Below are 23826 nucleotides of genomic sequence, written 5' to 3' on the forward strand. Positions count from 1 at the left end.
TATCTTCACTACATTCTGTATAGGTTTTGCCTATAGTATAAAGAACCATCCCTTCTGTTAATGGTTGGATTGGCACCCTGAAGTTACTGACCTGAGCTTCAGTGGTCTTCTACTCTTTTAGCAGGCTTGATAAAGAGAAACCGACTCTTCTAGCCCATTTTCTGAAAAATACTGTCACAGGTCTCCACACAAAAGATGGCCCATATCCTAACAACGATTCCGGCCCAAGTACAGAAGGTCAAGAGAATATTAGTATATTTTGGCTAGGTCCACTAGTCCTGATCCAAGTCCAGGTTTCAAACCTATACATTTCGAAGAATTTTTTTTTGAATTTTTTTCCGTAAATAACCCGCAACCGCTTCCTTTGGGATCCGCATCGAATAAATCATACGGGCTCACGCAATAACCTACAAACCACGTGAATCAAGATAAACCACATTTAAGCGACAAACTCTGACTCATAAAGCATAATCATAAATTCTACTCATGTGGAATTCGAACTTGTAACTATTCGAACTTGTAACTAACAAGATATTTATTCTCTGTTTAACCAACTGAGTTAATCCTTGCGAGCCTTCTTAAAATTAAATTTTGCCTAAACGAAAAATAGTACAATTACCCATTTTCTCATGACAATAAAAATAATTTACCCATTTTGTAGGGGATTTAAATTTGAAACACCCTTCAAAATTGATTTCAAATATTTAAAGCTAGGTTTTTTATTATTACTCCCTCCGTCCCTTTCGACTGTTTACATTTTTTAGAGAGTGTTTAACACGTATTTTAAAGTGCATATAAAGTATAGTTCTGAATATTTTTTTTACAATTTTATTTTTCTGAATAAAAGTTAAAACATTCGACCTTTTATTCAGAAAAAGAAAATTATAAAAATAAGTTACATAACTATACTTTTTATGTACCTTAAAATGCGTACCGCACACTTTCTAAAAAATGTAAACAATTGGAAGGGACTGAGGGAGTATATTTTATAGAAACTGATGTCATCAAATCAAATGAACAGTTTATGAGCTTTACTTTTAAATAAGCTCCACCGAACAATAAAATTATTTTAATTGATCAAAATTATAATTTCTTTTAAATAACTTGCAGTAATAAAAAGTACTTCCTCATGCGTCCCCCTCAATTCTTTACATTGGGGAAAGGGGCTCAGCACACACTTTAATACTCTTATTAAATATAATTGTCTAATTTTTTAAAAAAATTATTTTCCTCTAAATAAAAATTACGAAAATATACTTTATAGTTACCTTTAAATACGTGTCAAACGTGCAAAAAAAACATACCTCCTCTGAGTTGAGTTGGTAGACGTCTAAAACTAGGTTTAAAAGGATAAGGTGTAGACGCATAAATTGGTAGTCGTTTGTTTGATCGGACGTAACTTTAATCTGAAATTGGCACATTTGCATCAAAGTCAAACATCTCACCTACTCCTCGATAAAGACTTGCAAGTTGTAACGCAATACTCATTAGAGGTTACTTTCTAATGAAAATTAATTAAATTTATTGATTTTAACAACTAAAACATTCTACTCCCTTAGTGTCTCTCCTTAAATTCTATACATTTTAAAAGTTAGTAAAAATAATAAAATTTTAATAATATAAAAATTAATTATATATTTCAAAAGTACCAAAAATAATAAAATTTTAATGATATGAAAATCAACTATATTCATTGCTTTCTCGCACCACACTCATTTTATATATTAAATATTAATTGATTTCATCATTTAACCCATCTTTTATATTTTTTTCTCACTGATTTACACTTTTTTTTATCTCAGACCATGTTATCAAATGTAATATTTTTTAATACATTTCTCATTCTCCGTGTTCAAATCATTTATATACAAATGGTTGGGACGGAAGGAGAAATAAAATATTAGTTCTCATATTTCCAAAAACCTACAACCGTCTATAACTCCGAATCCCTGTTACAAAACATAATATATTTTACTTATTGTTAAAGTTAAATATCTACCACAACAATAAGAGACGGTTGATGATAATAAATCACATATTCAATTCATAATAAATGGACGATAATATTAAATCACATGTTCGATTTTTTAATTCAAAGGAATAGAAACATAAAACTCAATTAATTATATTCGAGATCTTGATTTCTTTAACAGAGATTAAGATCAGACTAGTAACATATTTAACTATTAAAAAAACACACACTCAATTAGTCATCATGAATAATTTACCAAACCATAAAAAGCTCCAACCCACCACAACACAAAGCAAGTCATCTCAAATTGTCATTCACCAACCAAACCCTCAACCGCTCAAAACCACATTTGACCAACCTTAAAGTTGGTGAAACCTCAACTCTTCAAACTCAAATTCTCATTGCATCCTCAAACACCTCTCACATTCCATCCTCTCAACAAAATGGCAGCAAATTTCTGGGGAGACATGCCTGAAGAAGAGTACTACGCATCGCAGGGCGTAAAAAACTCGAAATCATATTTCCAAACACCAACCGGGAAAATATTCACACAGTCATTCTTACCACTCAATGACACTGCAATCAAAGCATCTGTTTTCATGACACATGGCTATGGTTCAGACTCAGGCTGGATGTTTCAGAAGATCTGCATTAGTTTTGCCACGTGGGGGTACGCTGTTTTCGCAGCTGATTTGCTAGGGCATGGACGGTCTGAGGGTTTGCATGGCTATTTAGGTGATGTGGACAAGGTGGCGGCTACTTCACTTTGTTATTTTGTTAGTGTAAGAAAGAGTGAGGAGTTTAAGGACTTGCCTGCGTTTTTGTTTGGTGAGTCTATGGGTGGTATGATTACGATGATCATGTATTTTCAGTCCGAGGCTGCGGTGTGGACCGGGTTGATCTTTTCGGCTCCGTTGTTTGTTATTCCTCAGGCCATGATTCCGTCCAAGGTACTCCCTCCGTCCCATAAAACTTCTCCTCTCTGACATGGTAATCGATTGACTATTAATTTACGTTTATTCTATAAGATCAAATATAGTCATTAGTGATCTTGTTGGATTCGTATTTACGAGTACTTTAATACAATGAAGTTTTTATATTTAATACTAATACGAAATTAAAGATATTAACAATAAAAAAATGTGTATTGACAAACGTGTCCAACACAACACAAATATGAAACATTTTTAGGGACGGAGGGAGAGAATACTTGTTATGATTAATTGAATTTTATCTTCGTCTGTATATGGTTAGATGTGAATTGAGGTGTCGATGCAAATATAAGTTACTTGTAAGTCAGAAATACATACATTTTTAACTATAAGTTACTTATAAGATAACTCAAAGGAGTAATTCTTTCTATGGATATAATTTTAGTATTGTCCAAGGTACTTGTTATGATTAATTGAATTTTATCTTTGTCTATGTCTATTTTGATGTGAATTGAGGTGCAGGTGTAAATATAAGTTACTTAGGTCGTAAATACATACATTTTTTAACTTATAAGTTACTAATAAGATATCCCAAACGAGAAATTCTTCTTACGGATATAACTTTGTCAAAGGATCAATGGTTTAGAGTTGGCAGGCTAAAAGATTTGTAGTGGAACTTTGTAATTAAGGTGAACTAGGTGAGGGAAGGAGATTTTGTTAAGAGTTCTTCACAAGTATGTGCTAAGAATATAATTTTAGTTGAAATCCCATTGTCAGAGGAGGACCTTGATCTAAATTCTTGGACCAATTTATCAATCTTAAGTTTTTCCGAAAGGCAAAACAGAGTAGGTACTCTGCTACTCGCCTACCTCGTAATCCTGATCAACAAAGTTAATGACATTAGTATAACATTAAACTTCCGAGACAGCTTGATGCAGGCTTGCATTCATTTAAAAACCTGCAATCTAATGCAACTATGCAAGTACAATGCGACTGAATCAGCTCACTTGTTTAACCTTAAATTTCTTCTATTCGACTGTTCCTAAAGATTACTCCTTTGTGTTGTTGATATATTGTTGGATATACATTGAGTAATTGAACAAAGAGTAGTTCTACATGATTATTTGCACCACGCTTACACCAGTTTTTAATTTGATTGAATTAGTAGTATGATACTGTTTGATTGAGGCAGTTTCGGGCTGCATAGTTTTTGTATGTTTGAAGGGAACTCATTAACTTGTTTAAACTGGTTAAGTACTGGCTTTGAGTCTTTACTATAATATGAAGTAATCTAAGTAAAATTTGAGGGTTATGTCTGATATAACTTCAGTTGATTAAGGTTACAAGAAATTTGATTACTTTGCTTATAGAATTTGTTATTTGTGGGTGTTGTTAAGGGCGCGTTTGTTGGCAGACAGATTTTTTAGAACACGTTATCAATCTCGAGTTGTTTTAGAAGTCAGAATCTCAACTTCATTGTTTTCATTGTTTATGTTCTGATAACTCATTGCAATTTAATTATTCGGTGTTGTTAAAGGTGCATCTGTTTGCATACGGATTGCTCTTCGGGCTAGCAGACACGTGGGCAGCAATGCCGGACAATAAGATGGTAGGCAAGGCCATTAAGGACATGGACAAACTAAAGATAATAGCAGGGAATCCGAGACGATACTCGGGCAAGCCAAGGGTAGGAACAATGAGGGAAGTTGTAAGGGTTACCAACTACATTCAGGCCAACTTCCATAAGGTTACAGCACCTTTTCTGACATGCCACGGAACCTCAGATGGAGTTACTTGCCACACAGGATCAGAGATGTTATACGAGAAGGCATCGAGTGTCGATAAAACGCTTAAATTATACGATGGAATGTACCACTCATTGATACAGGGGGAGCCTGATGAGAATGCCAATCTTGTGCTGGGAGATATGAGGGCCTGGATTGATGAAAGAGTGCAGAGGTATGGTCCCAAGTGTGACAGTTGAAGTTTCATTGCATTTTGTATTCTAAAATCGAAAGAGGGGGACTAATCAAGCTTGTTGACTAGTATGAATTACTCGAAAGCTCATTATGTTCTATGTATCCGAATTACATACTAATTTTAATTAGATTGTCTGTCCATGTGCAGACGGTAGAAAAACCGGTTGCTCATATTTATTGTAAACTCATTTCATATCATTCAAAATTGATAATTCGAAGCCAAGCAAAGGATCCTTAATGTAATGTAACGACGTAGGGATTGGTGCAATTTGCGGGAGGTTAGCAGTTCGAAAAAAAACAATAATTTGGAATAAAATATAAATTTTCTTTATTTAGACGCTTAAAATGCTTTTCTATGTTGGGTCCGATCAAACTTAACCCAAAAGAATCGGGCCGGCCTTTAAGACTACGGTTGGGCTTTATCCTGATATTTGTCCAAAAAAATATTAGATTGAGAATCAAACTTAAAGCACAATAGTGCATATTACTATTTAACAAAGTAAACGAATTAAAAAAAAAAATAGCTCAAAAAAGATTTGTTCAATTTCGCACATGTAAATTGTCCTTTCAAGCCTCGAGTTTTTTTTTCAATTGCTGTATTGGACTTGGAAACGTGCATGTGACCAATAAAATCTTGCTTTCTTTATGTCTAGATAAATTTAAATGTAAATTATAACAATTTTATGTAAAAAACCGGTCTCACTCGAACGATTACTCAAAAATAAGAGATAAATTGATTTAGATTGAAAAATAATTGAGTGCTGAAAAAGAATATTCGAAAAATCTGTAAGATACTCGAATTTTAAAAACGTAACTGATTAAATACGATTTTCGAAGTTTTACTATCATGATTTCAGTGTTTAAATGTATAAAATGTTGTTCGGTTGTTCCACTACCACCTTAAGATTTTACACATACTGGTTACTTAACATAGTATCATAATTCGGTTTATAGCTCGGTTTAGGAAGGTATTCGGGTTCGAGTCCTCCCACCCCATTCATTTAATTTAAATACTTGTTATTTATATTAGTATTGACATTGTTTATATTTGTTGTTACTATTAATCATAGCGAAACGTATCATACAACTAAGGAAGAGTCTTAAAAAATATAAAATCTTGTTCGGACTCTGCCACCTTGAGATTTTACATCGGTTATTTAAAATTTACGATTTCTAGTTTCTTTATTTCAAATCCTTAATTTTGAGATTATTTTTCGATCACTGAAAAAAATGAGGCATGTGGTCTGTGGATGTTGGCGTATGGAAGGTGCAAAAGAATTGAGAGTTTCGAGGGGTGCCCATACATACACGTATTGCATTGATTTTTAATTTATTTACTCCATCTGTTCCGTCCAATTGTTATCGTTTCTTTGACAGATTCTGACGAGTATTTTAGGATAAATATAAAATATACTTCTTTATTTTTTTTAATTTTTTTTTGAATAAAAATAAGATGTTTAAATTTTTATTCAGAAAAAAAAAATTTTGTTTAAAAAATTATAGAACTATATTTTTTATTCATCTAAAAATACGTGTCGAACACTCCTTAAAAACGATAACAATCGAAAAGGACGGAGGGGGAATCCTCATCTTTATTGGCAACGGTGTAGCGTACATCCACGTCTATCTATGTTAACAGAGTAGTAGAGTACAAAACAATATGTTTCGCCAGTTTCAAGTTGTAACCCCCCCTCCACACAGCAATTGAGCAGTGCAATTTCAGTAACCAGTTTTGAAGCTTTGCGCTCAACTTGTATTCTGGCTTATATTTTGTTTCCATTCAAGTGTATTTAACGCAATTCTGTTTGTGCAGTGATTGTATATTCGAGGGTGCAGCTCGAGTTTGATTTCATTTATTTGAATTCGGTTTAATTTGAACTAATTTCAAGCTCGAGTTCTGAACTCGATTCAACTCGAGTTTCCTTCAACTTCGTTTATCAAACGGAGCTGAGTATTGATGCCAATTAATTTGATTGAAAATTTTAAAAAATAGTTTTGATTAGAGCTAGAACTTGTTTATAATTCACATTAAATCATTATTAAATAATATTATTTTTCTTATTTTTAAATTAAATTTTTTTAAAAGAAATTATTTTTATTGATGAGCATGAGCTTATACTCAGCTTGTTCTCAATTAGTTTGCTCGTAAATTAACTCGATTGCTAATTAAACGAGTCGAGTTCGTTTTAGATTTGAGTTTGTTAAACTTAAACGACGGTTCATTTTAAACACCTAAACTTGAGTTCGTTATATACTCTCTCCATCCCATTTTATTTGTCACATTTGACTTTAACCCAGTCAAATTGACTAAAATTTGAGTGAAGTTTATTAATATTTTATAATTGAACAAAATAAAAAAATTATATCACCGGAAAATAGATTTAATCTACTTTAATATTTAATTTTTAGTTTTTTAAAATAATATAAGAGTAATATTTAATTTTGTCAAAAATTAGTTAATATGACTTCTATAAAAAGAAATGTGCCCTATCTTGCAAGAAATGTAATGAATCAAATTTAGTAATAAAATATCAGACTTTGGTAAGCATATCTATTTATTTGTACTAAACTTAAAAGCTCCAATTAAAAAAGGGCCTTGTATAAATTTATCAAATTAAAAATTAAACTAGAAGTGGCATGTATCATACATTCATTACTTTATACTCTCACCGTGCTACCGTATTTTTTATATAATTTTCCCTCGTGCTTAACATACATTTAAGATTATCATAAAATATGATTCTATATTTTTTTTTAGAATTTTTTTTTCATAAAAAATTTAAATATTATAATCATTTAAAAAAATATTTAAAAAATTATATTTTACGGAAGTTTTAAAATATGTGCCTATCCCCGATGTAAAAAACCAGGAGAGTGAGGGAGTGCCTATTTAATTGTCAAGGTTTCATCACAATTTATTTGACTACTAGTTCAATGTATTGATTTGAAACAACGGGTAAAATGTGATTTATGCTCTGTTTTATTTTGAAACATTGTCCTATTTATTTGATTCTTCTTTTTCCGCGGGCGGGTTTTTATTTTAGTTTTGGCTGCAAACGTCAACTTTTAAATAATATAAAAATAGAAATAACAGGTTCCCCAAATTTCCCCCCAAAACTTCCCCAAAATGCTGATGGGCGTATAATAAATAGCACATTTCTTAAATATAATATGATACCCCGCGTGTATTAATATGCGCCCACAAATTAAAACATGTCATGTGTTTGCCAGATCATTTAGTAAAAAATTTAGAGAACCTAGCACCACTCGTATAAAAATACGTAATAAAAATGCAAATATATTATTGTTAACGGTTGGAAATAATTTGATATATGGTATTAAATTTTTCTAAAAAAGTTTTAAATTGATAATGATAAATTATTCTTGTAATTTTTTAAACCGAAAGTGTTTATTTTCCAAAAATCACCATCGTGCTCCATACAAATAATCACTATGAATAAAAAATAAAATTAAATAATTACACCGAAGCTATGACATTTGAATCTTGGAATAAAAGTAAAATTAAAGATCAAATTCAATTTTATATTTTAAAAGTTGATTCCACTAAACACGTTGAAATCTCATATTTTAAACGCGTTTCAAATTTTTAAAGAAATTTCACAAATTTAGAAAACAAATTTTTGTTTATTTTTGGACAAATATGACTTATAGTCTTAAAAATTAGTATCTTTATTTTCGGGATGACAACAAACAAATAACCACTTCGTCATAAAACAAATGTAAAATTTTTGAATTTTTTTGGTTAGAAACATTTTAATTTTAATTTAGTATATAAAAGCATACCCTAAACTCACCTTCTTCCTCGCCACCTTATCTCCCTATCTCTCTCTCTCTTTCCCATGTTATCTCTCCCACCACCTTAAAGTCTCCCCTCACTCTCGCCGAGAAAGAGAGAGAGAGATAGAGAGTTAAAATGGAAACCATCTTCCAACCAAAAGGGCTTCTTTCTCTACCTTCAAACCCCAAACCCAAGTCCTTTAATCCTCAATCCAACACCCTCAGACAAAGACTCACCTTAAACTCTCTAAAACCCTTAAAACCCACTTCTCTTCATGGGTTCTCTTTATCTCTCAATGCTCTTCATAAATTTCAAGGCTTTATTACAAAACCACCTCAAAGCAAGCACCTTTATAGACATGTATGCAAAGCTCAAGCTTTTTCTGGTGATGGAGTTGATAAAGATTCAATCTTTGAAGCTCAAAAATTTATGGGTATTGAAATTGTGACTCTAAAGAAGATTGTACCACTCGGGTTAATGTTCTTTTGTATTCTTTTTAATTACACAATTTTAAGAGATACTAAAGATGTGTTAGTTGTGACAGCTAAAGGCTCTAGTGCTGAGATTATACCTTTCTTGAAAACTTGGGTTAATTTGCCTATGGCTATTGGATTTATGTTGTTGTATACAAAATTGTCTAATGTGTTGTCAAAACAAGCTCTTTTTTATACTGTTATGTTGCCTTTTATTGCTTTTTTTGGGGCTTTTGGATTTGTTTTGTACCCTTTGAATGGCTATTTTCACCCTACTGTGTTGGCTGATAAGCTGCTTGCTTCACTTGGGCCTCGATTTCTCGGGCCACTTGCCATTTTGAGGATTTGGAGTTTTTGCTTGTTTTATGTTATGGCTGAGCTTTGGGGCAGTGTTGTTGTTTCTGTGCTGTTTTGGGGGTTTGCTAATCAGGTGATTATCTCAACTCATCGGATTATGTTTTCGGTTTTCGGTTTTAAGCTTTTGTTTGATTGTGCATGATATTTAGCATCAGATTGTAATACTATGTATGTATGTTTTGAAATTTGGAATTCTGTTAGCACAAGTTGGTTTGTTGATGTTAATTTTTCGATATGTAGCTGAGATTCCTATTGGTTATGTAGAAATTGTTTGCTTGACTAGTAGTCTAAGGCTTAAATGGTTTTAGAATCTAATTCTTGTGATATTGAGGTCCCTCAGTGATTGTGATGCTCTTTTTGGTTTCAAATTATTTTTGTCTATGGCCACTTTAAAATGGAGACTCTGGTCAACTTTGTTATGGATGACATATAGTTGATGGAGTGTGCCGCGGCTCAGTGGTGCGACATGAATTTCACTATTATATTACATAAGACCACTTGTATACTATGTTGATGATTTGCTAAAAGGTCGGATTTGTTTCTTATGTCGTAGACAGAGGACCGTACTTTTCTTTGTATTCGGCTATAGATTATTAGATTGTTTGTTTGGATCTGTGAATTGTAAGCTATGTTGTGCCATTGAATGGGAAGAACAAGATACTCTTTATCTTTTTTCCCTTAAATTCTAAAATATGTAACTGTTTCCATGTCAGTGGGAAGTAAAGAAAAAAAACTAGATTGAAATTGTTTACATAGTTAGCACCAAATGTTACAGATATGGGGTCTTTTCATACTTTGCTAAAAACAATGACATATTTTCTTAGCTGCAATATGACCATCTTATGTTCTTATGTTTGCAGATAACAACTGTTGAAGAAGCTAAAAAATTCTATCCTCTGTTTGGGCTGGGAGCAAATGTGGCCCTTATTTTCTCTGGACGTACAGTGAAATACTTCTCTAATTTGAGAATGAATTTGGCTCCTGGAATTGATGGTTGGGCTCTTTCACTTAAAGGGATGATGAGTATCGTGGTGGTGATGGGACTTGCTATTTGTGCTCTATATTGGTGGGTTAACACTTATGTTCCTCTTCCTACTCGCAGTAAGAAGAAGAAGGTAACCTTTTGTAACATTATCTTCAGGGCTTCTAAGTAAATCTTCTAATGGCCTTAACTTTATTTTCTTTCTTCCTTATTGAAACGAAAGAGAAAAAAAGATACTTACAAAGTTATTATGACTGCAGAATATGAATTAAGCGTGACACTTGAGAAGTCAAGTTTTTTATTTTGATTGTACATAATAGAATAATGATCATTGCAGGAGAAGCCGAAAATGGGGACGATGGAAAGCTTGAAGTTTTTGGTCTCCTCTCCGTACATAAGGGATCTTGCTACGCTAGTGGTAGCATATGGTATCAGTATCAACCTTGTTGAGGTTACATGGAAATCAAAGCTAAAAGCTCAGGTACAACTTAAACCAGCCTTCAAATATGCTAACCTAGTTTTCCTTTTCCCCCTTTCTAATGGTTTCTCATTTCTCCTTGTGGCAGTTCCCCAGCCCAAATGAATACTCTTCCTTCATGGGAGACTTCTCTACTGCCACTGGAATAGCGACTTTCACGATGATGTTGCTAAGTCAATGGATCTTTAATAAATATGGCTGGGGTATGGCAGCAAAGATTACACCAACAGTCCTGCTACTCACAGGAGTGGGATTTTTTTCTCTACTCTTGTTTGGCGACCCCCTTACACCTGCTCTTATGAGTTTCGGGATCACCCCACTACTAGCCGCGGTTTATGTGGGTGCAATGCAGAATATCTTTAGCAAAAGTGCTAAATACAGCTTATTTGATCCTTGCAAGGAAATGGCCTACATTCCTTTGGACGAAGACACCAAGGTTCGTTGCTTTTTTTTTCAATTTTATCATATGATTAATGTTTTGCAATTATTTAATAAATGCTTTTTTAGAATTGTGAACATGATTTTATATTCTTAAAAAGTTTCTGACATCGGATGACTAGTTCATGAGAAACACAATTTGAGATTTCGCTTCACTGATTCCTGGTATTCTAGCAATTGTAATTTTCCGTACATGGTTGTAATACAATTAATTCTTGCTCAGGTTAAAGGGAAAGCTGCCATTGATGTTGTCTGCAATCCTTTGGGGAAATCTGGAGGTGCTTTGATTCAGCAGTTCATGATCTTGACCTTTGGGTCACTTGCAAACTCAACCCCCTACCTCGGAGGTGTACTTCTGGTAATTGTTCTTGCATGGCTTGCGGCAGCGAAGTCTTTGGACACCCAGTTTACTGCATTGCGCCAAGAAGAAGAGCTGGAAAAAGAGATGGAAAGAGCCTCAGTGAAAATCCCAGTAATTTCTTCAAATGAACCTGGCAATGGTTCTATTGCAAGTGGGCAGGAACTGAAGCGAATCGGAGGTGATTCTACTTGAAGTCCATGAATGCGTAATGATATGTTCCATTACCTCCTTAGCAATGTAGGAATAAGCAGCAAAAATGATGGTGAGTATTTTGCAGAAGTTTTAGAGATGTGGCAACCAACCTATAAAAATAATCGGAATTTGTTAAGATACGATCGTCTATTTACAGAAAAAATGGGAACCACGAAAATTTGTTGCTTACTATGTCCTCATTTTTCATAGAAGTGTTGAGGGCTAGTTCTGTTTGATTAAGTTTTAGTTTTCATTGTTGTCACTTTCTGGACTTATCATTATTTTTATATTTTGATGGAAGGTTTTTTTCAATATCAGTTGATAGCATAATTCCCCCAACTTTGAAGATTGTCCATTTTTTCCTGATAGTACAAATCAATGTGCTATATTATTAGGTGTCAATAATTTTGGCCAATTTCTCTTGCATTTTTCTTCGTAAGACAAAACTGGCTGGTCTAGTACCACAGTTTAACTGTTGCTTTATGGTCTCACCAAATCTGAAACACATTAGCACACAAACAAAATTTAGTACAAATTGGACTCTCAGTCTCAGCTGGCAGAAGTGCTTCAAAATGCGTAGCCCCCAGAATTCCCTCCCCCACAACCATGTCTTGCAGTTGCATATTCAGATTATTCCTGGTTTGATTCCCTCCCCCACAACCATGCCTTGCAGTTGCAATATTCAGATTCTTCCTGGTTTGATTTTCTTTCGTAAAACGGATGCCATTAATGGAGTAAGGTGTTAGAATATAATCTTAAGGTTTTAGAGTAACTGGTTCATTGACCATTCTCTAACACCTTAAGATTTTGAAGTAATTGGTTCCTTATGGTACCAGAGTTCAGACCGACGGAGCACACGAATGAGCTCTCGAGTAAGGGGAATATTAGAATATAAGATCCTGAAAATGATCATTCTCTGACACTTTGAGATCGTAGAGTAATCTTGATGTTATGCGTCATGAGAATCCGAGGGATGGGCGTAACAAAATATGCCATGGCTGTCACTCTTGTTCTTGTACTAGTTGTCACATTTGTGTGCCTGCCTGCCCCCATCATTACAGAGGCCTTGTGAACCTTAACCAGGCCTAGTTGAAGATTTTTAATACCATGACTGGTCCTGATTTATGGTGGACCAACAATTGGGTTACACAACAAATGTAATTATTTGCTTGAAAATGAACCATTTGTCCATTTAAATTTCTGGACAAATTTCCTTTGTCTTCCTTGCTTATTTTACCACATAGCTGTAAAATCATGGGCGCATCAGAGATGGACTGAGGTGATGTGTGTTTAGTACTATATTCTCTTCGTCCTTCATATTTAGTATCATGTCCTACAGAGGTATAGGTAGAGTTTAGTCACTCCACGGATTGGGATTATTCCAACTTCTTAGGTCAGTGGCTAACTCTTCCAAAATGTTGAGTTGTTAATCGAACCCAGAACCCAGAAACTTATTTTCGGATATTTTTAAGATCAGATTTTACTCGTCTATTATATATTGTCGAAATCACATACTTTAATGATCCGTAATTTTTAAAATAATAATAATAATAATAAAAAAAAAAGAGATTAGAATTAGATAAAATTAGGATATTTAAAATTGAATTAGAGTAATGAGCTAAAATTTGGATTGAATTTTAATATGGATAACTTATAAGTTAAGAAATAGTATTTTGTATAGTTATAAATACATTCTATTCGTCTTACTTGTTTTTAAGATAAAAATTCGTAGGACTTTTTTACACAAAAATAAGAAATCTTGTAAAATTCGTAGAAAATTCATCGTAAGTTCGAAAAAGTTGATTCTGGATTTTTCGGAAAAGTCCTTTCGTTCTCTACAACTTTCGTGTTTCGTGTTTTCCAAGAAAACATCGTTTAAACGGTCAAAAATAAGTAATTTCAGATCTGGTCAAGTCTTGAGGTAAGTTTTCGATCGATCTAGTTAGTGATTTTAAAATTGTGTGTTATGCGTGTATATTTGATTATCAAAATTTGGGATAAGTGATGATATATTTTGAGTTATATGTGTTGTTGTATATGTGTCTATGTGTGGTGTATTTTGGATATCTGATTTATGTTATGATTTGTGAAAATATTGAATAAAAACTTATGACCGTGGTCACCGAATTGTAGCGACTGTTTTCAGAATATTTAGGACCGTTATCACCGGATTGTGGTGGTCGTGACATGAATTACGAGTTTTGAATTATTGTTATTTATGTGTTATGTATATCGTATATATCTATTAAAAATAAGAATATTGAAGTGTGTGGAAAGTGTTTGTATAGTATATGGTACCATTATCGCATTTTGTTATATATGTATATGCTGTTTGTTCTTCTAGTTGGATTTGATTGATTGGTTTTTGGGCTGTATAGTTTATTACTTACAATTTCAGGTTTCAACTGAGATTCAAGTTAAATAGTATTGAAGATCGAAAACTTAGGATTCAAGTAGATTGACCTTCAACTTCCGCTTTTAGTTGCTCATTTTTATTAATGACCTTTGTAATAATGTTTTGGATCAATTATTAAATTTTATATTAGTTTTTATTTAGATTTAAGGGTTCAAAAGTGCGGAACGTAATACGTAATATTGTTTAATACTCCTAGATATTTTGCACAAGGTACAAGCTATTCCTATGTATTTATCTGACTGGAAAACTAATGAGTGACATTGCCATATTCCTTTTGTAACTACAGAATTTGACTTATTCTCTAGTATGACTAGTACTATTGATAACTTCCCTCAGCAATGCCAAAAGCTCACATTACTGCTCACCATAGCAACGCCAAAATCTCGAAATCGAAAACGACATCCAACGGAAAAATCACCTTTGGCTCTTGTTATGTGTGTCTTTCCTTTGCTTCTTATAACCTTTTTTCTTATCTCATCACTCTCACCTTTGCTCCCACCATCTATATTTGTGCCCTCACTTCATTTTTTTTTATCGTAGAGAACCTGCAGCCGCTACTCTTTAGGTGCGCATTGGGTAAATCCCACGGGCTCAGGAATAGCCTGGAAAACACGTGAACCAGGATAAACCCACACATCATCTTTTTGCTTATATAAGTTATGAACAGAGTCTTGTGACATACATAAACACTATCTTACTCCCTAAACAGACAACATTATTTACATTGATACTACATTGTACCCTCATGAAGAATCTTGCCTGCTCTTCTCCGGAATCCAGCAACATCTCGGGGAAGTTCACACAATTCTCCGAGGAATGCTTGTTTGACGACGCTACGTGTCTAGTTGACATGGACTATTTTGTCAAAACTCTTTCTGGCATTAAGGCCAAAGGCGTGCGTCCTGAACTTATAGGCTCAATAATAGCACATTATGCTTCAATATGGCTCCCGGATTTATCCAATGTGGATGAATCCGAGAAGGGGAGTCTAAGAAGGACTCCCAAGTCACCTGACCCTTCACAGGGTGCCAATGCTTCTTTGATGAAAAAGAGATTTTTTGTCGAAACACTGATAGGCATTCTGCCTCCTGATAAAGACTCAGTGCCTTGTAGCTTCCTTCTTCGCCTGCTCCGGTCAGCCAACATGCTAGGAGTCGAACACATGTATCGTGTTGAGCTCGAGAAAAGGATTTCATGGCAGCTTGACCAAGCTTCACTCGATGACCTAATGATACCTTCATTTAGTCATACTTGTGAGGTGCTATTAGATGTTGAACTAGTTACAAGACTAGTGACACGATTTGTGAACTTGGATGAAACTTTTAAAAGTGGCGCTGCATTGATCAAAGTAGGAAAGCTTGTGGATTCTTATCTTGCAGAAGTTGCACTTGATTCCAGATTAAAGATACCAGAATTTATCGCACTTGCTGGAGCTATACCAACTCATGGACGTTCTGTAGATGATGGCTTATACCGTGCCATTGATACTTACCTCAAAGTAAGCTTCTCTCTACCTGACCTAGCTTGTACTTTTCCGCAAATTACTATTCTAACTTAAATTATATCTGCTGAATTTACAAGTCAATTGAAAGTAGATAACATATGCAGGCAGTATGTAGTTGAACATGAGAGTTCTCTGTGGGCCTAATCAATCTCATCAACACCACAAAAAAATTTTCTACTCCTAAAACTGTAGGTGCATCTAATTCTTCTTATGAAAATATGTTTAAGGTTAGAGGCTAATCACAATCTAACATTTCGATTTATCTTCTTCTAATCTCTTTCTTGGAAACTCTTAAGTCCACGAAATTCATCACTAAAACGTGTTAGATAACCAGTCACCCTAAAACCTAAGGTGTCAAGAGAAAAGTCCCAACATGATCTTATCGTATTCAACAAAAGTCCTGGTGTTACAGTGAGTTATTCTATGACCTAGCTAGAAGGCTAGAATAACGTATGTTTTATGACTAGCCTGAGGCTTTGCTTCATAGATAAACAAAGCCACCACAACAGGCACGGATTATACTTATGAAAGTTGTCAAGTGAGTAGGGTTCGGAGATGCAGATCTGATTGTTCTGTGATAAGTCACATTTGTAAGTACCCCTTATCCTGGTTTCTGACTTGGTAGGTCATCAGGCCTCATGTGAGTCTAGCTAAATTGGACTGTCTGTTGTCCACTTTCTAGCTATCATATTTCTAGCTATCATATTTAATAGGCCTCATGCTCTATGAAGAACACATTTTAACGTGAGAACAGTGAGAACAATTATATTGTACTTTCTGCAGCAGAACAATATTGTAATGTTGAATATATGAAAAATGTGGAGAACAATTGTTCTTAGTGTTCTCACGTATGATTTGTTCTCACCAGAATCACGTATCAATATTCAATATTTAATCGCTCAATATTTATAAAAAATATATGTAATTGCTCAACCACAACTACACACTACACACACACTAGGTGAAAAACTGCAAATATGTAAATTCAGTCGCAATCAATTAACAATTGACACTTGCAGGCACATCCTGGCGTTGGAAAGCACGAACGGAAGAGTCTATGCCGTCTAATAGACAGCCGAAAACTGTCACCAGACGCATGTCTCCATGCAGCTCAGAACGAGCGGTTACCGGTGAGGTCAGTAATCCAAGTTCTATTCTCTGAACAATCCAAACTCAATTGGCAACTAGATCATAGCGGATCACTAACAGCAGCACGAAGCAGTCCAAGTATAATAGGGTTCGAACATCTGCATGGTCGAAACCAGTCAAAGCGGATAATGACTATAGAACAAATGGAAATAAGAAGGTTGAAAGAAGATGTTCTTACATTACAAGGACAATGTCACACCATGCAAGCCCAAATCGAAAAGCTGCTGCATTCTGAGAAAAAGAAGGCTGGATTTTTCGGAAACTGGAGAAAACTTGGACTGAAAACAAGTACCAGTACTATTTCTAGTAGCTATGTTTTGGGTAAAGAGAAGGAGTACTTGACTGAGAATGAGATCAACATTGGGAGAAGGACGCCATTAGTACAAGATGCCACCTACAAGAGGACTAGTAAAATGGTACGAGGTAAATCTTCTTCTAAATGGAGGAAGTCTATGTCTTAACGAAAAAGAACTATCTAAGGGTACGAGAAGAGTAAGATATATAAATAAGTCGTGATAAGAGAAGAATAAGAGAAGAATAAGTCGTGATACCGGCTTATTCTAGTTCGAAAAGAAAGATAAGAGAAGAATAAGTCGTAAGCAGTATCCAGAGAATGGTCCGAGAAGAGTAAGATGTAAGCCATATAACCCGAGAAGACTAAAATATAAGCCATATAACTAAGGAGGATTATAATCAAGTTTTAATATGAAGTCTTAAGTTTAGTTAATATACGCTAATTCGGTTTAATGTAATGCACAATTCAAAAGGACATTCAAATAAATTTGCTAAGTTTATGAGTTTGTTTATCAATCAATTGTAATATACAGTAGATAATGTTTCTCTGCTGCTGTTGAAGCAAATAATAAAGCGACCAATAATTTCAAGACTTTAAGCATTTTGGCTGCTATAATATAGTGATTCGACATATTTTTTTCTTCAAATTTTCGGCATGAGCGTAATGCAACACTTTAGTGATGAAATTTTCGCTTATCTTAAAATTTATGAAAATGAAAGTAGTTCGATAAATTTATAAATTTTATTAAAAAAAGACCTTGTTTGTTTTTTAACGAAAAGTCTAAAACACAACAAGAAATCTTTGTTGTAGAATCAAAATTGTTCAACCTTTTGTAAAAGAAAGAAATAAATTGTTCAGCCAAACAGAACTCAATGCTCATACTCCCTCTATTTTTAAGTGTTTTGACCGTATAATTAAAATAATAATTTTTAAATTTTTTTTTAAATTAAATATATAACTTAATTTTTTATTCACAAGAAAAAATTAAAAAAATAATAATATTTACTTTGCAATTTATGACCAAAAGTCAACAAGACAACAACTCAACTCAAGACTTAGAACTGTGTCTGATTATCACGCGCCCTTTGTCTTAAAAAATTGCTTCACTATCACTTCATTATTCTAACTATAATAATTTCCTTTCTTTAATTTTCAACTTCAACTTCACCATTCAAGCTCAAGATCCAATTGCTCACAAGTCACAAGTCACAAGAACCTCCTGCCAAACACCATTTTCAGGTTTGTGTTTATATTGACTTCAGCATATACACACACATATGTATGTATGGTTACTTAAATGAGCTTGAATCTGAATCTTGTATGCTAAAGATTGTTTCTTTACCATTATTTGTTATGGGTTTATGATAAAGTTTGGTTCTTTTAAGTTCTTGACATTGTGGGTTATTAAAGATTTGATTTTTAGGATTTTTATGTTGTGGAGATCACTTGGGTGGTCAAGATTTATGTTTTAGTTGGTGGGGTTTTAAGGGTTTTGTAAGTTAGTGTGATTAAAGATTTGATTTTTAGGATTTTTATGTTGTGGAGATCACTTGGGTCTTCAAGATTTATGTTTTAGTTGGTGGGGTTTTAAGGGTTTTGTAAGTTAGTGTAATTAAAGATTTGATTTTTAGGATTTTATGTTGTGGAGATCATTTGGGTGTTCAAGATTTATGTTTTAGTTGGTGGGCTTTAAGGGTTTTGTAAGTCAGTGATTGTTATTAGATTTGGATGTATATGAAGATGATGGATCATGGTTGGAGTGTAGTTGGGTTGTTGTTTATGTGCATTACATTTGTAAGTGGTTACTATGTTGAAGATAGGGGTTTCGAAAGTAAAAATGGTGTTGCCATGACCTATAATTATGATCGAATTGATGAGGTGAAGAAAGCGTGTTCTTTTGTTTTGAATGAAGCTTCGGAGTTGAAACCGGATGATAATAGAATGTATAGCATAAAGCAAGAACTTTCTTTTTTGAATGGGGATTGGTGGCAAGAATCGAATGGGGCTCCGTTGATGCCATTTGATAGTAAAGATCAGCCGGAGGTCTCGTTGGAAGAACTATCTCCTCTGAATTTGACTTCATTTTGGGTAACTGATGTTGACCGTGCTCATAAGTCTAAAAAGTCTGTTAGTGTTAATGGGTTTCTGCAGATGGGCATGACCCTAGAGAACTTGTTTATGGATAAACCAGATGAGAGAAATCCTCATTTTGACATATGGCCTGGTCATTCTCAGCTTTTGATTTCTTTCCAGGGGATTTACACTGAATTGAAAGGAAACGATGGGGAAAGAGTCATGTGTTTGTTGGGAGACACTATGCTGCCTGCTCGGCACATTGACCCTGCAGATCCGTGGGAGTGGGTACGGGTTTCAGGTTACACTAATCAGCCACCTCTTTTGCAAGATGATCAAGTTTTACTTGTTCTTAGCTACCCAAAGAAAATAAGTTTGACGAATAGAGCTATTCGTGGTAGCATGAAAAGTCTACATCTGAAATCAAATCCCAAGTATTTTGATGAAATTCATATCTCTTCATGGTTGGGAACATCAGCAGATTATGAGTTTGGCTCAGAAAGGATAGTTTCTAAAGCTTGCAGTCCCTATCCATATAAAGATAATGCTATAAACAGTGGCATAGATATATACAAAGGAGTTAACTTCTGTTCAATTCTTAGTAGATTTACTCGTGGAGAAAGTTTTACGATTGTTCCAAACTGGAGATGCAATGACACAGATGCTTTCTGTAGCAAGTTCGGGCCATTCATGTCCAGTAAAGAGATAAAAGCGACTGATGGGAGTTATAAAAATGTCAGACTCGCACTTCAGGATGTTCGATGCGAGAAAGCAACTTCACAGGGAAATGTTAGCTCTAACAGAGTCTCTGCTGTGTTTCGAGCTATTCCTCCATTTGAAAATAAGTTCACTGCAACTCAGAGGACTGGGCTTAACAACTTGACTCTTTCTGCCGAAGGAATTTGGAAATCTTCCAGTGGCCAACTTTGCATGGTTGGTTGCCTTGGATTTGTTGATACAGAAGGCAAAAATTGTGATTCTCGGATCTGTTTATATATTCCTCTCTCATTCTCTATAAAGCAAAGAAGCATTATTGTTGGGACTATTTCAAGCATCAAATCAAACAATGAATCATACTTTCCCTTATCGTTCGAAAAGTTGGTTCAACCTGCAGAACTCTGGAATCAATATGCTGCATCTCACCCATCATATACTTACTCCAAAATTGATTCTGCAGGGATATTACTGGAAAAAAATGAGCCTTTTACGTTTGGAACCAAAATCAAGAAATCACTGCTGAAATTCCCAAAATTAGAAGGCACAGAGTCGCGCCTTGAAAGTCTTTCCCTTCTTTCAGAAGATCTAACTCTCCAAACTTCCGCTGTTCCATATCCAGTCCCTCGTTCTCTTCCGCAAAAGACTAACATCCAATTGGATATTCTTTCCCTTGGTTCTTTATTCGGGCGCTACTGGTCTTCAAAGAATAATACCAGAGCAGAGGACGAGGCTCCTTACCATACCAAGGCTGAATACACTGAAAAACAGCTGCTCCTAAATGTGTCAGCTCAACTTGGTTTTGTTGAGAGACCCTACCACAATTTTTCAATGATTTTTTTAGAAGGCCTGTACAATCAGCTTGTTGGAAAGATGTATCTTATTGGTTGTAGAGATGTTCGAGCCTCATGGAAGATTCTTTTTGAAAGCATGGACCTAGAGGCTGGGTTAGATTGTTTAGTTGAAGTAATTGTGTCATATCCGCCTACAACAGCCCGTTGGTTAGTCAATCCAACAGCCAAGATTTCTATATCCAGCCAACGGACTGAGGATGATCCACTGTATTTTAGTCCAGTCAAGCTACAAACAACTCCTATAATGTACAGGAGACAAAGAGAAGACATTTTCTCTCGCCAAGGAGTGGAGGGGATCCTTCGTGTTCTGACACTTTCAGTGGCAATTGCTTGTGTTTTGAGCCAGCTTTTCTACATCAATGATAATGTCGAATCTGTTCCTTACATATCTATGGTCATGTTAGGTGTCCAAGCTATTGGGTACAGTCTTCCATTGGTCACTGGTATGGAAGCTCTCTTCCAGAAGAAGGCTTCTGAATCTTATGAAAGCCCGTCTTATGACTTCGAAAATAGTCAGTGGAGTCGTGCAATTGATTACACAGTAAAGATTCTTGTTCTGGTTGCTTTTTCGATCACTCTTCGACTCTGCCAGAAGGTGTATAGATCTCGAGTCAGACTCCTTTCAAGAAGTCCTGATGAACCACATCGTGTCCCAAGTGACAATCGTGTAATTATCGGTACCCTTGTTGTACATATATTCGGGTACGTAAGTGTTCTTATAATCCATTTCGTAAACAAGAATCAGAAGCCAATACAAAACACACAGTATATAGATTCAACAGGTAATCATATACTATCAGCATGGGAAACTGAACTTGAGGAGTACGCGGGGCTTGTCCAGGATCTTTTTTTGCTTCCACAAGTACTTGCTAACATAATGTGGCAGATTAATTGTAGACCACTTAGAAAATTTTATTTCATCGGGATGACAGTTGTAAGACTACTGCCTCATATCTATGATTCCCTGAGTTCTCCCGAACCAAATCCTTACTTCCCCGAGGAGTACGAATTTGTGAACCCAAATCATGACTTTTACTCTAAAGCTGGCGACATTGCAATACCCTTCGTAGCAGTTCTTCTAGCGTTTGTAGTCTACGTTCAGCAGCGATGGAATTACGAGCAGCTCAGCCAGGCTCTTACTTTCGGCCGCTTAAAGCTTCTACCATCAAGATCCCAAGCGTACGAAAGGTTGCCTTCGGTGTCATACGAGTCTGAACTTGTTTCTGCTGCCACCCGAGATTCTGTACAGAAAAAAGAGCACGAGGATGAATGAGTAAGATATCCCTTTCATTTACACATACAGGACTTGAAAAAAAATATTTTCTTTCATCTATTTGTCAACACTTCTTGAATTGTAATGCAGCTTAGATTATTTTTTCACTGTGTTAAGTTATTTCATGTCTAGAGTTAAACATGTTAGTATCAGTCTTAACAAATCTATCGATTATTATCGGTCTGTTAAATATTTCAAAATCCGAATTAAATAAGCCCCGTAAACTGTTGATCATACAACAAGCTCGACACTAGTAGGATCCCTTGAATCAAAAGAGCAAAAAGAGTTCGAATTCAATTGGAAACAAATAAGGGGCCGTTTGGATCATGGGATTTCAACCCGGTTAACGGTATGTATTGAAATCTTATTCCCATTTCCGTTAACCGGGTTGTAATCCCATGATCCAAACATCACCTAAATTTCTTTTTCGACCTTTCTCGGAAAAAAACGTATAGAGCTAGACTGCCTAACAAATGTATGATCATGTATTTCTTCTGAGAACCAAAACCTTGACTGAAAATGTAATTGGTTTGTGGCTCTTGAAATGTTACGAAGTTCATCAATTGTCAAATGAAAGTTCAATATATGATCGATTGAAATCTCATTCTAACTTCTTTTCTCAGAAAAAACAGAATTATTATTAGATTGAAGTTAGTTCTTATAGCTTTAATCATTTATGTATGTATTCTGTACATTGCACACATTAGATTTTAATTATTTGTCGGGTGATGGTCAAAAATACCTTTTTTTTAGAAGTTGTAACAAGAATACCACTTTTTGGAGTTTATGGCCAAAAATACCCTTCTAATACGCATTTTAGAAATGGGTAAATCTATTATGCATCTGAAAAATGGGTAGGTGATACGCATTTTGTGAATGCGTATCTTATTTTTATTTTATTTTTTAATTTTTTTTAATACGAATTACCCATTTTTAAAATGCGTATTAGTATACCCAACTGAAAAATGCGTATTAGACGGGTATTTTTGGCCAAAATTTTAAAAAGAGGTATTTTTGTCACAAACTCTAAAAAAAGAGGTATTTTTGTCATTTTTTCTTATTTATCTCATGTAAAAGTGATCTGAGTTTCGAAAATTAAGAAAATAGTACGAATACAGTCACCCTTCTATATTTGTCAATTTAGTTTATTACTTCCTCAGTCCCGGCCAATTATTATCGTTTCTGAGAGAGTGTCCGACACGCATTTTAAGATGAAAATAAAGTATAGTTTTATAACTTTATAAAAAACAAATTTTTTTTTTGAATAAAAATAGAAGGTTTAGACTTTTATTCAGAAAAAGAATTTTTTTTTAAAAATTATAGAACTATACTTTCTATTTATTTTAAAATACTTATCGGATATTTTCTCGGAAACGATAACAATTGAGAGAGACGGAGTGAGTATGCAAGGTCGGGAATCAGATATGTTTAAAAAGCCTGAAATACGACTAGATTTGATCCAATTCGGAAAAAAGTTTAAAAAGCAAGTTGATCTCATAATTGTGGTCATGACTCTGGGATCAATGTACTTAATTAGGCCATGTCCCTGGGTTATCGGTACAGGAATTGGAATTGATATGAATAT

General features: G+C 34.5%; 4 protein-coding genes across 5 annotated transcripts; all 4 read left to right on the top strand.

Annotated features, from left to right (window-relative positions):
• The first annotated feature begins 2262 nt into the window (after positions 1 to 2262).
• Positions 2263 to 5054, top strand: LOC141717505 (caffeoylshikimate esterase-like). Its single transcript, XM_074519619.1, has 2 exons — positions 2263 to 2922; positions 4442 to 5054. The coding sequence occupies exons 1-2, from the start codon at positions 2416 to 2418 to the stop codon at positions 4886 to 4888; spliced, it is 954 nt and encodes a 317-aa protein (XP_074375720.1). The 5' UTR covers positions 2263 to 2415; the 3' UTR covers positions 4889 to 5054.
• A 3641-nt stretch (positions 5055 to 8695) lies between these two features.
• On the top strand, positions 8696 to 12277 carry LOC141717506 (plastidic ATP/ADP-transporter-like). Its single transcript, XM_074519620.1, has 5 exons — positions 8696 to 9585; positions 10373 to 10627; positions 10832 to 10975; positions 11061 to 11408; positions 11634 to 12277. The coding sequence occupies exons 1-5, from the start codon at positions 8818 to 8820 to the stop codon at positions 11961 to 11963; spliced, it is 1845 nt and encodes a 614-aa protein (XP_074375721.1). The 5' UTR covers positions 8696 to 8817; the 3' UTR covers positions 11964 to 12277.
• A 2502-nt stretch (positions 12278 to 14779) lies between these two features.
• LOC141717509 (root phototropism protein 3-like) lies at positions 14780 to 18618 on the top strand. 2 transcript variants are annotated; one of them, XM_074519623.1, is made up of 3 exons: positions 14780 to 15877; positions 16903 to 17455; positions 18504 to 18618. In XM_074519623.1, the coding sequence occupies exons 1-3, from the start codon at positions 15125 to 15127 to the stop codon at positions 18581 to 18583; spliced, it is 1386 nt and encodes a 461-aa protein (XP_074375724.1). In that variant the 5' UTR covers positions 14780 to 15124; the 3' UTR covers positions 18584 to 18618. The 2 variants fall into 2 exon arrangements, with proteins under 2 accessions (XP_074375724.1, XP_074375725.1); XM_074519624.1 differs by lacking the exon at positions 18504 to 18618 and having other exon boundaries at positions 14782 to 15877; positions 16903 to 17842.
• Positions 18431 to 22348, top strand: LOC141717508 (uncharacterized). Its single transcript, XM_074519622.1, has one exon. It carries the CDS (start codon positions 19056 to 19058, stop codon positions 22239 to 22241), a length of 3186 nt encoding a protein of 1061 aa, XP_074375723.1. The 5' UTR covers positions 18431 to 19055; the 3' UTR covers positions 22242 to 22348.
• Positions 22349 to 23826: the final 1478 nt, after the last annotated feature.

Source organism: Apium graveolens, chromosome 4 (assembly GCF_009905375.1).
Source record: "Apium graveolens cultivar Ventura chromosome 4, ASM990537v1, whole genome shotgun sequence".
Taxonomy (NCBI): Eukaryota; Viridiplantae; Streptophyta; class Magnoliopsida; order Apiales; family Apiaceae; genus Apium; species Apium graveolens.

What these genes read in the sequence shown, in the direction of transcription:
- LOC141717505 (XM_074519619.1), top strand. Translation starts at nt 2,416, where the DNA reads ATGGCAGCAAATTTCTGGGGAGACATGCCTGAAGAAGAGTACTACGCA. An exon ending in AGGCCATGATTCCGTCCAAG is followed by an intron (nt 2,923 to 4,441) that starts GTACTCCCTCCG and finishes GTGTTGTTAAAG; the next exon opens with GTGCATCTGTTTGCATACGG.
- LOC141717506 (XM_074519620.1), top strand. Translation starts at nt 8,818, where the DNA reads ATGGAAACCATCTTCCAACCAAAAGGGCTTCTTTCTCTACCTTCAAAC. An exon ending in AATCAAAGCTAAAAGCTCAG is followed by an intron (nt 10,976 to 11,060) that starts GTACAACTTAAA and finishes TCCTTGTGGCAG; the next exon opens with TTCCCCAGCCCAAATGAATA. An exon ending in CTTTGGACGAAGACACCAAG is followed by an intron (nt 11,409 to 11,633) that starts GTTCGTTGCTTT and finishes ATTCTTGCTCAG; the next exon opens with GTTAAAGGGAAAGCTGCCAT.
- LOC141717509 (XM_074519623.1), top strand. Translation starts at nt 15,125, where the DNA reads ATGAAGAATCTTGCCTGCTCTTCTCCGGAATCCAGCAACATCTCGGGG. An exon ending in CCATTGATACTTACCTCAAA is followed by an intron (nt 15,878 to 16,902) that starts GTAAGCTTCTCT and finishes TGACACTTGCAG; the next exon opens with GCACATCCTGGCGTTGGAAA. An exon ending in GACTAGTAAAATGGTACGAG is followed by an intron (nt 17,456 to 18,503) that starts GTAAATCTTCTT and finishes TCACCATTCAAG; the next exon opens with CTCAAGATCCAATTGCTCAC.
- LOC141717508 (XM_074519622.1), top strand. Translation starts at nt 19,056, where the DNA reads ATGTATATGAAGATGATGGATCATGGTTGGAGTGTAGTTGGGTTGTTG.